The sequence below is a fragment of the Carassius carassius genome, chromosome 50 (assembly GCF_963082965.1).
Source record: "Carassius carassius chromosome 50, fCarCar2.1, whole genome shotgun sequence".
Lineage (NCBI taxonomy): Eukaryota > Metazoa > Chordata > Actinopteri > Cypriniformes > Cyprinidae > Carassius > Carassius carassius.
Window position 1 is genome coordinate 7879219 of NC_081804.1, and position 17855 is coordinate 7897073.

The 17855-nt window shown below is 35.7% G+C and overlaps 1 protein-coding gene across 2 annotated transcripts in view; it reads left to right on the forward strand.

The window, feature by feature from the left end:
* The first annotated feature begins 824 nt into the window (after positions 1-824).
* LOC132133565 (synaptotagmin-9-like) overlaps positions 825-17855 on the forward strand; it is a 28565-nt gene continuing 11534 nt past the window's right edge. Inside the window, exons 1-4 of one of the 2 annotated variants that reach the window (XM_059546446.1) lie at positions 825-1390; positions 8471-8834; positions 9049-9595; positions 17399-17434. In XM_059546446.1, coding sequence (XP_059402429.1) covers positions 1243-1390; positions 8471-8834; positions 9049-9595; positions 17399-17434 — 1095 coding nt within the window. In that variant the 5' untranslated portion in view covers positions 825-1242. The remainder of the gene's footprint in view (positions 1391-8470; positions 8835-9048; positions 9596-17398; positions 17435-17855) is intronic. The other variant, XM_059546447.1, reaches the window with a different exon arrangement.

Here is a 17855-nt window from a genome sequence, read left to right on the forward strand (position 1 = left end):
TGCCGGTGCTGTGCGGCACGATTTTGCTGTGCTTGTGTTTTAGTGCAAATAGACTATTAAAATGGTTTAAATAATTAAATTAATATAAACTTGCGATCAGTCAAATAATGTCTTAAATTAACGTCTAGAAAAATCTTTAGTCGGGCAAGCCCATGTTTTAATCCAGTCCTCCTTTCTTCTGCGGCGGGGACTCTAATATTAATATTATAATATTTGCATCAAATTTTAAAAGCTGGGAAGGTTGGGTTAAGTTAACGATCAATAAAGCTGTGATGTCTGATTCGCAAAAAAATGACTATATCTATCTATCTATCTATCTATCTATCTATCTATCTATCTATCTATCTATCTATCTATCTATCTATCTATCTAAATTACAGATTACCTTAAAGGATTTGCCTAAAATAAATGTTGTAATTTTAACTAAAAAAATGTATGTAAAAAAATGCTAGACATGAAGCCTATATAACATTTATATATAGCCTATGTATATATAAATTAATAGGCCTATATATTCAGCCATGAAGTGATAGCCTATCATTTAATTACACTATTAAACACTTCAATGTATTTTCAAGCTCTACGACAATTACAGTATGTGTTTTTAATCGTAATTTTAACCACAACGACATCCAAATCTACTCTTCAAAACCTTTTTATTTGTATTTCGTCTATACTTGCAACTGTTAGCCTATGTCAATGTTTTACAAAACCGTTGCTCTCTGGAACCATTGGCAGATCTATTTTTTTTTCTCTCATTCTTAAATTTCTCTCCAACTTGAATTATTATGGATTTGAGGAGCACAAGTGGGATTTTGTAGCCAAATGATCCCGTAATAGAAGTCTGTGGAGAAGAGCAAAGCTAGTGTGGGAGGAGCAGTTTTAGATTGGCAGAAGACAAGGGATCCCAGAAGGCTTGTATTGAGGGAGATGCGAGCCAGCCAACATCTTTTTATTCATGAAGATGCAATTCAGCACAGACACTTGGTGTTTTCTTCGGGTGTAGCCCAGCTGAGTGAATTCAACCAGTGTCACGGAGCCCTGTGCGCTCAACTAGAGCCATTCACATGTGTGCAAACTTGTGGGCTTGATCTGAAAACCACAGGACTCTGTTCAATTCAACTTTCCTTATGGGATTGTGCTGGGCGAGTATGAAGAGCGCTGTCAGAAGCTGGAAGTGGCGGTCAGTAGTGTCTCGTTAGGCGTTTTAGGAGTCTTCATTCAGAAGGATGCTGGTGGGAAATGCCTGCAGACAGAGAGGATGAGATTTGTGGAAAGGCGCTGGAGCTTCTGTCCGATCTGTGCTCGAGAGGGGAGGTGGACGATAAAAACTGTTTGGATTTCACCTACTATTTTCGCGATCTCGGGAGACCGAGATATTCGGACTCTGGTAAGGATATTGTTTAATTCCTGTTTAAAACATGTTTTCAGTGTTATTAATGTCTTGTGTGTCGAAACAAATCATCTGCTTCTCTCAAACTACATAAGATCCTTAAACTTGTTCAATAGCACTTTCAGCAAATTTTAACGTTACTTGCCAGAAAGTTATTAAAGCGTTTTAAGCAAATTTCCTTATTTAAACTAGCCTAGATGTAAATTTCATTAATGCGTTCGGCTAATTAACATTAGCAACTAGCATTGATGGAGTTTGTTGTCATTAAAGTGTAACCACACCCAATAAATTATCTAAAACAAAAAGTAGGCTATTTATTAAGATTAAATAGGCTACTAGATTTTTTTATTATTTATTTTATTTGTTATTTTAGTTTGTAGGCTAACGTTACATAGCTGATAAGCAAAATTGAAAGAACGCTATATAAAATTTATATTTGAGATATATATGTATGTATGTATATATGTATTTTATTATTAATCTTATTATTATTATTATTATTAGTGTAGTCAAGAAAAGTACACACAAGAAAAAAAAAAACATTCCCCAATCCTCATTCCCCACAGACCAGTATTAATAGCTGTCCATTTGAAATGCAGCAAAACATTTATTTAGGTTTACGTTAATGCTGCAGCATATAAGATGCAGTGTAATTTTAGCACTTAACATTCTTGCAGGAACATTATAACGTTTCTTTTTTCTTTTCGTTTTTTTTTTAGTTTTCTGCATTCAGAAGTGAAATTAGAACTCATTTACTATGATTATATTTTATTACATAAAATTATTATACAGGCATAGAGTGTTCCTGAAAGGTTTCACAGGAATTCCCGAAACAACCTGTCATCGATGACAGAAATAGAGCATTGCTTGACTCAGTATGAAGTATATGGGCTTAACTAAACATTGGCTTCACTTAACCTTCATTCATAGATCCTATAGCCTCTCCTCAGATGTTGTCATCTTCATCCTCAGAGACACTGAGCGGTCGACAGGAAGCCATTAGGAGTCCACCCACCCTGCTACTCATTATACTTTCTCCTTTGCGATTACCCTGCATTAAGATCCGTTAGCACGAGGCCTTCAGACTTCATGGGAGAACGATCCATAGTAATTCGGCCCCTCAAGATGGACTGAGCAAAAATTTTATGAAAGGGAACAGCTCAGTTCAGAGGAACCCAGTAAATATACTTTAGCATAATGGGAATTCACATGTAAGCTGCAATGTGCCTGTATGGTGGAAAGCCTTTTGTAATGAAACCCAAGGGAACCCAGCACTTTTAGAGGTTAATAACACATCACTGTAACCGATGACTTAGACAGTTCATTCAGGCAACCTGTGGACACATATTGACAAGTGTTTTTGTATCTGACAGCCCAAACACAGGAAAGACAGTGTCTCATTCTCACACAGGCAAGTTTATGACACGTCCATAAGCAATGCTGATAATATGTGCCAGTGAAGGGATATTGACTGTGAAGGTTGTGCACTAGTCAATCATATTTATTCATAGCAATAGTTTCTACTACCATTGACATCTGGACTGTCATAAAAAGTATTCGATGGGTCAAAAAACGTTGTGTCTTGCCATTAAGTTCACAAACATTCTTCCAGCTTCATTCTGATTGGCTAACAGCTGCTAGCATCTGCGGTCTGCCACCTGGAATTACAGAAGCAGAAATAAAAATAGACGTTGTGAGAGGTTGAGCTGGGTGAATATGGTCTTTCGAACTATCTACATGCATATGCATGTTCATAATACGTATGGTGCATGATTAAAAAGTGTTTTGGTGTTCAAATGTGAACAAATACCCACATGTGTCTGGATTGATGTTACACCTGCTGATGCTTAAGCAGCAGACACCTGCTTAAAAAGATGCATAACAACATGATCTCCAAGAATGTACTTTAAAATTAACATTCAAATTGAGATAGGAGAGGCAATTTGTCAGGAAAGTCTGGCTCTAATCCACCTGACACCTTAAATCCATTGCCTTGTCTTCTCTGGCAAGTGTCATGACCTTTCTTGTAGAGATTCAGGTGTGTTTACCTCAGCTGGAGGGCTCATGTTCCTCTGTTTACATATAAAAGTAAGTTCATCTTTGCTCAAAGGACAAAACAGACTGTTAGGAAGGAGAATGCAATCTTACTTTTTTGGGGGCGGAGAGTGATGGTATACAAATTCACTTTAAACCAGTGTCATTAATCTTGTGCTGGATAAGTTAATAATATGATGTCAGAGCTTAGAAATGAGTTTAGTGTCTTGTGGGATTGTAGACGCAATCTTTAGTTTCCATATTTGTAACCAACACAGATGCAACATGAAGATGTTTCCATAGAGATGCACTGATCTTTCTGAATGATTGCTTTTAATGCCTGAAAAAGAAGAAATACCCGCATTGAGTGAACAAGCTTAATCGTATTTGACTCCTTTTAAATCAAACTCCCTTTTATGGCAAGTTCACTCAGCAGACATTTTGGAAATGTAATTTCCAGTTATAAAAGTGCAGCTCTTTGATATTTGAAAGGAGAAAGAGCTTAATCTTTTAAATGTTTGTTTTGTTTTAATAGATATTTAAAATCAGGAATGAAATCTGACAAATATGCTGTACTAAAATTGTTTTATTTATTTTCTTAGCTCACATTATACCTATATTTCTCCAGCTAGTCAGGCTAATGCATATTCGGTAATAAACAAACAGGCGATGCCTCTATAAAAAAGCCAACTGAAACTTTTAACTTTAAAGCAGGATTTCCATTTGTCTAACAAACATAATTGGCTCTTTTAACTGTTAGGTTGGGCTACAAGCAGTCGTCTTGAATTTTATGATATCTCCATAATTCATTTTTAAATATTTTTTTTAGCAAAGACATCTTAAGAAAAGCTGTTACAGTGAAAACAGGTAATCAGTAATAATATCCCACATCTGATTTATTTGACATGAGCTAGCTACTCACCTGATAGTCACATCTTTGAGGCATTTTTAGTTTAACAAAAGTTTCCTTAACTAGTAGTATTTACTCTGTATTTACTCAACTTATAACATCCAAGTGAACGATATAACACCAACATGTCAAAAAAAGAAATGCATAAAATCACTGAGTTGGAAAAAGGATCACCTCATCCAAAAAAATTATTTGTAAACTCAGGTGTAGCTAATCACATTCTCAATGGCACACAAAGCCATTTGATTTTCAGTTTTGATCAGCTGTGGTTTCCTGGAGCAGTCCTTGGTAGTGCAACAAATAATCAACTATGGATGGCAAGGCACTGTCAAAAGATATCCGGAATAAAGTTGTGGACAGGCACAAGTGAGGAGATAGACACAAACATTTTTCAAAGGCTTTATCAATGCATAGAAGCACAGTTAAGTCTCTTATTAAGAAATGTAAAGTTTTTGGTACAACAGATCCTCCCTGGATCAGGACATTACTCCAAACTGGATGAAAGAGCCAGGGGGAAACTGATCAGAATTATTTGGCTTCTTCACTAAAAGATATGTCTGGCAGAAATCCAATTCAGCTCACCATCCCAATAACATTACTTCAGTAAAGCGTGGAGGTAATGTCCTGTTATGCGGTGTTTCTCTGCAGCAGGGACTGGAGCACTTGTCAGGAAAGAAGGAAAAATGGATGGGGCAAAATACCGTCAAATTCTTAAAGAAAATCTGTTGCCCTCTGCCAGAAAGTTGTCAATGGAAAGAAGGTTTACCTTCCAACATGACAATGATCCAAAGCACACAGCAAAACTGAGGAGAAGGAGAAGAAGGTGAATGTCCTTGCATGGCCTAGTCCGAGCCCAGACTTAAACCTCATTGAAAATCTGCGTAATGACTTGAAAACTGCAAAGATAACAGGAAAAATATTACAAAGTCCGGATGTGCAAAGTTAGACATATACCGCAACAGACTGTAATTACAGCAAAAGGTGGTTCAACAAAATATTGACACAAGGGGATGATCCTTTTTCCGACTTGGTGATTCTGTTTTTTGTTTTTTTTTCTGACATGTTGGTGTTATATCTTTTACTTGGATGATATAAGTTGCACTGAGTAAAGGCAGCTGGATAAAACAAAAACTGTGTCCATCTTCATTTCAGCAAAATGGTGATTTGTTTTAAGGGGGTCATTGTTTTCCTTAACCACTGTATTTCCTTATGTTAACCTTCAGCACACAGTGACTATAGAGAATGTATTTTTTTTGTGTGTGTGTGCGTGAATATTTTACTCTCATTGCAATTTGTAACCGTTCACATTTTGCAAATTGGTGGGAAATTTGTTTGAATTTGCATCTCTCTCTCTCTCTCTCTCTTTTTTTTTTTTTTTTTTTTGTACTATCTGGGGTTGGGGTTAACCCTCATACTTAAATTTTCCACCTAAAAATGTTAAATTTTTCTCTAAAAAATTGTCTTTTTCATATCAAGTTATTCTACATCTGCATTCAAATACAAAATCGTCGCATAGTAAAACAGTTATGTTTTATTATAAGGGTTGATTTCAGTGCAGAATATGAAACTTTCAAAAATGCTATAACATATTTCATGCAGACCGGAATATTGTTGTATTCAAAGTGTGCTGGATGTTATGCACATAGTTTAGTGCACCTACTGCACTGTTGCACTGTTTGCAAATGAAGCTCATGGTTAATTTACTGTCACTGAAATCCCACTAGAGTCTATTAAATTCTATGAAACAGTGTTCAGTGCTAATAATACTGGTTACACCTTGACAGCATTACAAAAGAAAGAAATGATTAATCCATTCAATTTATGATTTCCCAGTATGAAGCTTACAGGAGGATCTGTTTAGTCAAATGATTCTAGCTTTTATGAGCACATCATGACCAAATGATGAGGCCTGCACTCAGTGTTGGGGGTAATGCATTACAAGTAACGCGAGTTACGTAATCAGATTACCTTTTTCAAGTAACTAGTAAAGTAACGCATTACTTTTTAATTTACAAGAAAATATCTGAGTTACTTTTTCAAAAAAGTAATGCCAGTTACTTTGTATTCCCATTTTTTGACTGACAAGCCTCCTGTTCCCATATTGGGAGAAATCAGAAGTATGGAGGCATTGTGTGCGCTGTGTGAACATGTTACTGTAGTTCTAGACTAAATGTGAATGTGCATTAATTCATCCCACTCAAAAAAAAACAAAAAACAAAACAGATTTAGTATTCATCAAAATTAATCAAAACAGTGAAATGCAAACTCAGAATATGACGCAAACCTGCTATAACTAAATATATTAAATAACACAAATGTATCTATTCCCATTTTATTAACAGTGTCTTTGCTGCTGACCTTTAATGATCCAGTTCAACCATACTAATAATTAAAAAATGACTTTAGATAAACTAACAATTGTGCTTCATTGTTTTTTTTTATTGCTGAAGAGTGTTGAACCTTCTTCTCCTGTGTTCTACTGTACAGACGTGAATTTACTTTTCCTTCAGCCTGAGGTTTATTCATTACACTTTTTGGTGTGAAAGGGCTTTTACATTGGCTATAAATAGAACTTCTTATATTAAAAACAATCAAGCCCTGCTCATATTTAAAAAGTAACGTGAAAGTAACGCAAAAGTAATGTAACACATTACTTTCCATAAAAAGTAACTAAGTAACGTATTTAGTTACTTTTTTAGGGAGTAACGCAATATTGTAAGGCATTTTAAAAGTAACTTTCCCCAACACTGCCTGCACTTGATATCTAATGCGATGCTGTTCTCTCATGGTTTATTGGGAAGTATATTTCATTATTATTATAAACAGAAAAACCCAAGATGTTTAAAAGAAAGTCTTGACTTTAATCTGATGTTTTAAAAGAATATTTCCCCCAGTTCTTTATTTAATCTAATATTTAATAATTTAGAAATTTTTCTGAAGAACACAAAATTTGATGTTTAGCAGAATGTGCACACTGCTCTTATCCATGCAATGAAAGTGAATGTTGACCACAGGTTTTATGATGTTTTTTTGTGTAATTTTTGGAGCTTGGCATTCCCTTATTGCTTCATTATATGCAAAAGCTGCATTAATATCCTGAATCACATGTTCTTCTGTGCTCTAGACAGGAAGAAATCCACACAGGTTCAGAATAACATAAGTGTACGTAAATAATGACAGAATTGCCTCAATTTTTGACTGAACTATTACTTTAAGGACACCCTAAGTCTGTCTCAGGTGTTATAACCTGCAAAAATAGTCTGAACGTATGCATTTTCCTTCCCTAGTATAGGGAGAAAAGATTTGGAGAGGACAGAAAAGCAAGCAGGAGGCAGGGTTATCTGAAAGGGATTCATTCAGTCCACACTAAAAGCATGTCTGCCTGGGTGGCCTAATTCAGAGAAACCATCTCAAGGGGCCGAGAGAGAGAGAGAAAGAAAGATAAATAGAGAGTCCGAGTCGATCTTAAATGTATCTTCTATTACTGTGCATTCATCAGCGAGAATAAAGCTTCAACTCCAGCCCAGATATTAAGAGATGTCTTTTACAAATTGTCTCAATGTCTGGATTGCAAAAAGTGTTTTAAAGTTTTCAGAATTCATTTTTGAAGGAAAATAAAAATGGTTTGTAACAGATGTCTTTAAAGCATTTATTTAAGCTCACTTGTTGAGTTAAGTCCACCTTTGATCCCAGGGGTTGTCAATTGTTGCCAATTATTTTTACCATTAGCGTCCTTCGTGTGAATGGGCGTATAGTCTAGGAAACAGCACCTCACAAATGGTTCTGTAAGTGATTCTAGCCATTTTGCTCATTTCAAACCACAGACACTCTCTCTCTCTCTCTCCAAATACATGTCAACAAACATAAATGTGCAAAATGATTCACAGCCAGAGAGTCTTTCTGATTGGCTAGTTTTCTGATGGCCTCTCTTGATTTCAGGAATATATGCTTGATCTGTTTTCATTTGTTAACATTTTGTTTAGTTTTTTTTTTCAGCTGGAGCCGGGAGGGTTATTTTAAGTCTGGTATTTCAAAAAAAGCAGCTTACAACACTTTTAAAGCTAGTCTATAAATATCTTGAAAGTTTTGAACACCATCCAGTGACCGACTTTCTCTCTTGGTTATTGCTCCAGATGTGTCTGTGAGCCTGTTGTCCCTCTTGGTGACCACATGTGGCCTGGCGCTATTTGCCGTCTCCCTGTTCGTGTCATGGAAGTTGTTTTGGGCGCCATTGCGAGATCGCTTCTTGCCCGGCCTAAAGGACCAGCAGGGCGAGCAGCAGCCGGTCCTGACCGAGGTGGAGGGCCTGGAGCGGGAATACAGTGAAGACTTTGAGAAGGATCCCAATGCACCATTGGTGCTCCCGGAGTCAGCCATGAAGATCAGCCATACGTCCCCGGACATCCATCTGGAGGCCCAGACTAAGGCCAAGGAGCTCAACCACATTCACATAGCTCGTGTACAACGACAAGTCACCGAACCGACCTCATCTGTCAGGTGAGTCATGTTTTTCTGACTTTATCAGGCGTAATCACTCACCCACCATTGATATTCATTTAGAAATTCCCAGTTGGCATTTGTCAGACAGTGTGGGCCTCTGTGACCTTCAGCTTTAATTAAAGTTCTTCTCAGTCTCGTTATTCAAAGATGTCTAGCATATGAAGCCAGCAAATAGCACAAAAGACATCCGCCCCTTTTCTTTTCGCTGCAGGCACAACTCCATCCGGAGACAGATGAACGTCTCCAACCCCGATTTCAACTTGGCCCAGTTCCAGAGACAGGAGTCCATATCGGGTCCAGGTTTGGGCCGCATCAAGCCTGAGCTCTACAAACAGCGGTCGGTGGACACGGACGACGGCAGACGAGCGGACAGCTGTGGCCGCTTGCACTTCATCATCAAATACGACTGTGATTTGGAGCAGCTCATTGTGAAGATCCACAAAGCCCAAGATCTACCTGCCAAGGACTTTACGGGAACATCCGACCCGTATGTGAAGATCTACCTGTTGCCAGACCGCAAAACCAAGCATCAAACCAAGGTCCACCGCAAGACTCTGAACCCCATCTTTGACGAGGTTTTCCTGTTTCCTGTGGAGTACGCTGAGCTTCCCACACGCAAGCTCCATTTTAGCGTCTACGACTTTGATCGCTTCTCGCGGCATGACGTCATTGGTCAAGTGGTGGTGGACAACTTCCTGGATCTACCTGACTTTCCGCAGGAAACCAAGCTCTGCAGGGATATCCTTTATGTTAGTGCGGTAAGTCTTCCTTAACGTGTCTATATATACTGAACTAGCATTTTTCGTGTAATTTCATCTCATCTTATGTGCTCAGTCCTCTTAAATAATGTTGACAATGTAAGAATCTTCAATTAGTAAATTTCATGATTTGAAAGCAAGGTAGAATTGTAACCAAAAGGATTTCAGGTTTGATTTAGGTGTGGGTTCTATAAGCTGCTGTATGAAGTGTTGCAACACTGTGGGGGCTTTGAGTGCGTGACTCAAGATAGATTTATCCAGGTCCAGGAGGCTGCTTTTGGAAATCTATGCAGGGAATTTGTACCCAGATGATAGTGTCAGTTTAGATTAAATTAAAAATGTATTATAAATGTATTTATTTGTTTTGTTTTTGTTACTTGAAAATGCTTGTAATTAGTGAAATCAAGAGGGGAAAAAATCTATCAAGGTTGGGGACAGTAAGATTTTTTTTTTCTCACAAATTTCACATTTTATTAAAGGCAGGGTAGGTAAAAAAAAATGTATAAAAAACTTTTTTTTCAAATTTGTTTAAACTTTATTTATATATCAATACATAATTAAAATGTAAGTACTCTGAAAAAGAAAGTATAAAAATCGAGTGACTGTAGACCTCTCACGACTGTTTTAAAGACAGCTCATTATTTCCATTCACTCCACCCCCTCCCTTCTGGGCTCCTTCCAAAGCCTCTACTATGGCTCGCTAAGTAATGTTATGTTAGCTATATTACGCAGCTATGTGTGCTAATGACACATGCTTCATGAAAAAAATATGTATGATCAAAATACAAAAAGAAAGATTTACCTGTCCAGCAGAAATAAAGCCATCAATGAGTCACTTTTCAGCCCCTTGAGTTCCCTCAGTTCTCGCCATCGCTGGAAAGCCACGCCGATATTAACTCGCGTTTTATTTCTTTGTTTATCCAAAGACTTTTTGTTCATTGCCTTTTCTTGTACTGTTACTGTCTTCCTTTTTTTGCCTGGTTTGCCTTCACTATCTGCATAGGCTGGTACTGTGAATTTTGCTTGCTGTTTCTCTGCCATTGTTTTGGTATTCCTAGGATCCGTGCCTGTTGAATCAAACGTGCTGTTTCCTCAAATCAAACGTGCACGCGCAAGTGGGCAGGTCATGTGTGGCAAAAGGGTGGTTGCCATGGTTGCGAGAGAGTGACAGTCGCCTAAGCCAATCCTATGTTTCGTCCCGAAATGGAAATAATGAGCTGTGTTTAATACAGATTAAACGGTCTAGAGTCACTCGATTTTTATACTCTTTTTATCAGAGTACTTACATTTTAATTATGCATTGATATATATAGAAAGTTTAAACAAATTTGGAAGAAAGTTGTTTATACATGTAGTACCTACCCTGCCTTTAATCAAGAATGCATATTCAAATTGTTACAAAATGTAAAATAAATGCTTTTCTTTTGAACTTTCTGTTCATCATAGATTCCTTAAAAAATGGTTTCCACAAAACAAAACAAAACAAAAAAATTAAGCAGCACAACTGTTTTCAGCATGGATGATAATAAGAAATGTTTTATAAGCACCAAATCAGCATATTAGAATGATTTCTGAAAGATCATGTGACACTAAAGACTGGAGTAATTGCTTTGACATCATAGGAATAATTAACTTATTGACATAGAAAACAGTTGTTTAAATTGTAATTAATATTTCAGACTATTACTGTTTTTACTGTATAAACTGAAGTAAAAAGTAAATTATTGAATAGACAAAATGTGTTATTTATTCTAAATTGTATATTGTCTAGGTTATGTCTTGTTGAGTCAGTGTTTGATTTTATTTCCGTACTACTGATAGAAACATCAGACAAAACCTTTTGACTGCTGTGTCAAATCTTACCATTTATAAAGTTCTTTCACCATTTAAAGTATACTTTTTAGTAGTATTAATTGACAGGTCTAATATTTTTATTACTTTTACATTATACCTTTTAAGTGTAATTTCTCAGATATTTGAGCATGGTTTTCCCTCTCCTGCGATCACTTTCATGCTTCAAAGGTAGCAACATAAAAATATACTTTGAGAAGTGTGAATATTTCATAATCACACATGGCCCACGTAGGGGTGACCTATATATAAAGTAGCTGGAGAGTTTGCTCTGACATGAATACACAGCGGTTTTAGGTTTATTGTTTTTAACAGGAGAGTGCAGGATAAATGTCTGATGGGAGAAATTGATCCGGTTCATAAGTAGACCCAAGAAAGAAACACAAAAGTGTTTGTGTGCAGGTGGTCTTTTCATGACATATAGTACTTAAAGAAATAGTTCACACAAAAACTATGCTGAGGAATGAATGAAGGGTGTGGTAGTTGTAATTCTTTTTTGGGGTAAATGTATTATTAACATGTGTATCTATTTGTCATCAGCACAAACTGCATCCTTCAGTATGGTACAAATTGTATTATATGGGATATTTGTCAATCATATACAGTATAGGAACATTATCCATGCTAGTAATGAGTACTCAACATTGACGGCAAGTTTATTGTAGCAGTGGTTACATGTATTTTTAATATATATATATATATATATATATATATATATATATAATATATATTTCTCGGAAAAGCTCAAACCAGCGAGTTTCACAGGATCTAGAGGTTAGCTTGAAGTAATAGCAAGCGTCACAGGCTGTTTCAGTGCATATAAGTGGGCCATACCTCTAGGGATCACAAGCTTGGAAGAACACAATCCATGTGTGCCCATCCATGCATTAATCATTTTAGGACGCTTGATTGTATATCTAACACTAATGTAAAACTGTACTGTAAGACTTCACTTTTTTTTTTAATGTACTAACCTTCAGGCCATCCAAGATGTAGATGAGTTTTTTTTTTTCATTTGAATAGATTTAGAGAAATTTAGCATTACATCACTTATTCACCAATGAATCCTCTGCATTGAATGGGTGCTGTCAGAATGAGAGTCCAAATAGCTTAACTCTTAAACTCTTAAACTTCAAACCGTTGTTACCTGCAAAAATATGTGTCCTCTATCAAAAATATTTATCTGAATCAGGAGAGAAATATGAATAGATCAAGCACTAATTACAAACCAAAACAGTTCTAAACAAATATGTCGTTGGATTTTGATGTGAGAGGACAATAGGGGATGAACTTTTTCACTGAAGGAAATGTTATTTTGGACATTTTTGTCCATTTTAAGCCACTATTTAAAGATGGATTTGTTATGTTTTTTTTACTTTTTTTTTTACTCTTTACTTTACTTTTTTTACTTCATAAGACGTTTACTGATGGACTGGAGTTGTGTGGATTACTTGTGAATTATTGTGACTTTTATCTGTTTGAACTCTAATTCTGACAGCACCCATTCACTGCAGAGGACCCATTAGTGAGCAAGAAATATAATGCTAAGAAAGAAAGAAAAGCACAAAAACACACTTCATATGTATTAAGAAAGTAAATTGCATTAATGTTTTGATTTTATGTTGACTTTAAAAGTACAAATCATGTTTATGCTAATTATGATAAATCATGTTTACGCAAGCACTCATTGATCTAATCGAATAAAGCAGATGTGTTGTTAAGAACAAAAATAAATAAATAAATAAAATATAGCATTTGTACCATTTATCTATATCTTTCTACCATCCCAATTTGATTGTGTCAGGTTCATTTCTATATAACTTGCATCGAGCAGCACCGAACAGTGTAGCACAGATGTCAGAGTGATCTCTGCCTTCATGCTAACTCTCTGTATTACTTTAGGGATTCTGAGTAACTTGTTAAAAATGCATGAGAGTTCCAGCAGCACAGCTGCTCTTGGATTGAAATGAAATACAATCATCCATACTGGATCGTGACATGCAAATACAACTTTCCAAATAACACTTCTGATGAAAAAAAAGCAACCTTAACCTTTTTATTTTTTGAGCTCAAGAAATTTGCATTCCAATCTGAATGAATGATTATGTTTGCTCAGATCTATTCAAGGTGTAATTTGGCTCTGCCTATAAATAAAGCACAAGCTAGTTAATGTAAGAAAAGGCCAATCCATTCCACCCAGCTGGAGAGAGAAAGATTGAGGCATCACTAATCCGGAAGAGTAAAAGGTCGATCAGCAGGATTTAGTGCTATTGAATCTCCTGTCAGGATTCACCTCTAACCATGAGACATTTACCTTGTATCATGACTGGAATGACACTTTTTTTTGTAAACTTGAAACTGGGGAATGTGGGCTTTAATCCATTTGTGAATGACTGGGAGACATTTCACATTTTACATGCAAGTCCCAGTGACACATGGTGAGGATATGGTGTTTATTGTTTTTTTTACTCATCCTAGTTGTATTTATTTGATGGAAACACAGTAAAAATTTAAATTGTAAAAAATTTTATGCATTTAGCAGACGCTTTTATCCAAAGCGACTTACAGTCCATTCAGGGTATCAATTTTTACCTATCATGTGTTCCCGGGGAATCAAACCCGCAATGCTCTACAATTTGAGCTACAGGAACACAGTAAAAACACTTTTGATCAATTTAATGCATCCTTGCTGAATAAAGAAATATAAAAATCCTAAAAAAAAAAAAAATTCCGTATTTTCTGGACTATAAGTCACACTTTTTTTCATAGTTTGGCTAGTCCTGCGACTTATAGTAAGGTGCGACTTATCAAAATTTATTTGACATGAACCGAGAGAAATGACCCAAGAGAAATGAACCAATAGAAAATATTACTGTCTACAGCCGCTAGAGGGCGCTCTATGCTGCTCAGTGCTCCTGTAGTCTACACTGAAGACATAGAGCGCCCTCTCGCGGCTGTTGACGGTAATGTTTTCTATTGGTTCTCGGTTCTAAATAAATGCGACTTATATTCCAGTGCGATATATATGTTTTTTTCCTCGTCATGACGTATTTTTGGACCGATGCGACTTATAGTCCGAAAAATACGGTAATTCTGCTGACCCCAAGAAAACATGATGATGAAAAAAAAGTAAATTTAATCCAATTGTATTCATCATAATCCCATACCTCCATTCTACAGCAAGCAACATAGCAATCTGACTGAGATGGAAGGACTTATAACAAAGCAAACCTTCTATTTTTGTGTTTTTTAAAGAATTCCTAGACATTAAAGACATTCTGAAATAGTCTGGAGTTGAAGTCAGTAAAGCCTACTCCATTTGCAGTGCCATTTTAGGTAGATAATATAAAGCTTTACAGCAGTTGAAAGAGAAAGACGTCAATCTGAGTAGGCTGTAGTAGCAGACATATGCAAAAAGTTGCTGAAAAGTTGAAATGTTTTGCTTCGTTTTTAGTTTAGATATTTCGCAAAAGCCAATATATGTAACTCTATTAAGGTAGCTGTGAGGTAAAGTTTGAATCTGTGAGACGTAGAGACACATTTAAAAGAACTAATGTCACAGTTTCGAGATATGAAGCCACAATGGTTAGACATGTAGTTGCAATTACAAGAAATAAAGCACAGAAACAATTTTGAGATATAAAAGTGTAATTACAGTAGGAGAAATAATGTTACGATTTTTAAATGTTAAAGTTACAGTTATGAGATACACAGTCACAATTACTGTATAAGATACAAAGCCATCTTTTTGACATATAAAAGCGCAAAGCCGTGTTAAAATAGTAGACCAATAGTAATGCCATGTGAGCAACTTTTAAAATAACTCTCTCTGAGTTTGTAGTGTAATTTTGTATATGAAATTAAATGTTCTGTACCAGTGCTAAAGTACAAATTGATTACCTGTGGTCTGGTCACAAAACAGAAAATCAGCAATTAAACAAATGTTATCATGCCTCTTTACATCGCCCTGACTTGCATCAGTGTTTTCATTATGCTCTTTCTTTCTGATGTGGCGACCAGCCCTTCTGCCTGATAATAGGCCCTTGAACGAGTAAGGGGGGTGGGTGGGATTTAGAGATGGAGAATCATACTAGATAGACTCTCTCCGAACCATATTCAACCTCTTCACAACTGCACTATAATTTCATTCACAGTGCGCAAGTGACCATAATTCTACCACTGACTTGATTTAAGTGCTTATCAGAGCAGAGGCGTCTGTTATCCTATAGTCTACAGATGGAAGGGTGTAATTCAGTTATCTTGCCTGAGAGGAATTGGTTTCATGAGGTTGAACCCTTAATGTCTCTCACACACAAAAAGAGGGTGTGTCCGGAGCATTAAAAGCTGTTTGGACGCTGTGCTCCACCCCTTCCCACCATATTCTGCCCACTTCACCATGCCCATTCTAATAAAGGTCAGAGAAAGAAACCATACAAATTGCAACTGAAGGGAAATTTGGATGAACAGTCATATTTTTCTATATATTGATATTTTTGTTTGGCTACAACAAATCAATGAATTTCATGAAATTGACTTTTACTCACCTTCATGTTCTTTAGAGGCTTTTTGTCTTTAGATATTTGCTTCAAAAAAAGATATCATCAATTAATCATGATAACATGTTTTTCCATAACTTATAATGTAACCAATTTCAACTTTATTTTTATAGTGTATTTTCCAGTTAAAATACCTTAAAAATCCTTTAAATAGTTTACTTGATTTACTTGAGAAGCAACATTGCAGAACATGTTGAGTTGTTTTCAGAGTATATTTTAAATGCATTTAAAATGTATTCATGTAGATTGTATAATTATTCATTTTAGACCATAATAATTCATTTAAACTAATGGAGAAGCAACTCTGCATAAAATATTAATATTATTAAATTACATATGAATCCTTTACAAAAAAAATCTAAGAATCTGGTAAGACAAAACATACTTATATTCAAGATATATGCTTCTCAAGTAAAGGTTTATAAATGATACTCAAAATCTCATATACACAAATTCATGTTCACAACAGCTATGACATCAGTGACAATGTAGGTATGATTATGAATATGAGCATATGTTTGGAACGTAAGCACAAATGACATTTGAAATCTAAAGGTTTTTCTGTGAAGACTTTGCATTTTTGTCAAACAAAGCTACTGTGAAATAGAGGTGTGCGATATATATCATCTATGATAATATTGTAAATGTTGTTTTTATGATGTGTGATTTGACATTATCGAGTTTATCTCAAAAACCAAACTACAGAGTGCATGCATGAACTCTAATAGGCTAGACTAGTGGGCATGTGCATTTAGAGTGAATTCTTTCACTGTGTGATTCAGTCTGTTAAAATGCATTTAGAATGCTCCCCAAATTCAAGATATGGGGGCAGAAAACATATATATTTATATCATTTCATATAGTTAAACAATATCATACGAAGAGTGCCATTTTTTTAATCCAAAAATCAACAGGTTTACAAATGTGATATTGATTTTATACAACAGTTCAATAAACAATAAGTTAATATTAAGAGACGTTTTAGACACCATATTGCGTATGTTTAAAATATCAGTGCTCAGAGCTGCATTAAACAGTGTGTACTTCAGATGCAGCTTTTGTGTTTCCTCTGCATTACAAAGAGGAATTTTGTTGATACTGATTTTATTTGTTTGGTAATAGCCCAAATGTCTTATTATTGTAATTGACTTTATTGATTAAACAATAATGCACACTTTTAGAAAAATGGCTTTATAAAGGTAAAAGTACCCTTGAAGGGTACAAATCAATTTTAAAAATATACATTTCTGTCAATGCTTTGAACTGATCACCACACAGAATATTAATGATTTTTGTCCTTTTTAACCGAGCTTAACGGATCCTAGTCATGCTTCAGTCTTGTATGGAAAGATAGCAGCATACACATTCTTTAAAATTTCTCCTTTTGTGTTTCAAGTCTTCAGCAAAGACAGAGGTTTGGAACAACATGTGGGTGAGTAAATGATGACTTTGTAGTGAACTAATCCTTTAAACAAAAGCCTCTAGCTTTTTATTTCTTCATTTTGTGAGCTGCTTGCTTTAAAAGCCATCGCATTTGTCATTATAATGAAGATACCAGGATGTTGCTTGATGAGAAGAATCCAATTTAGGATTTAATTTGCAACAAGAGTCAACCTCTCTTATCTCTCTGTTAGTAAAGACTGTGCTACGTATGGATGAGACAAAGGCAACAAGAGGAAACCTCACTATGCTCCCTTACCCACACTCCCTTTTCTAGATGCTAATTATTATGTGCAAAGAACAACAAACACAAACTGCCTACATTACACCAAGCCCACAGGCCATTAACATGTATTGATCTTACTGCATACTTTGGTACTAGGATGCCATCCAATAGGAGAAGAAATATAATT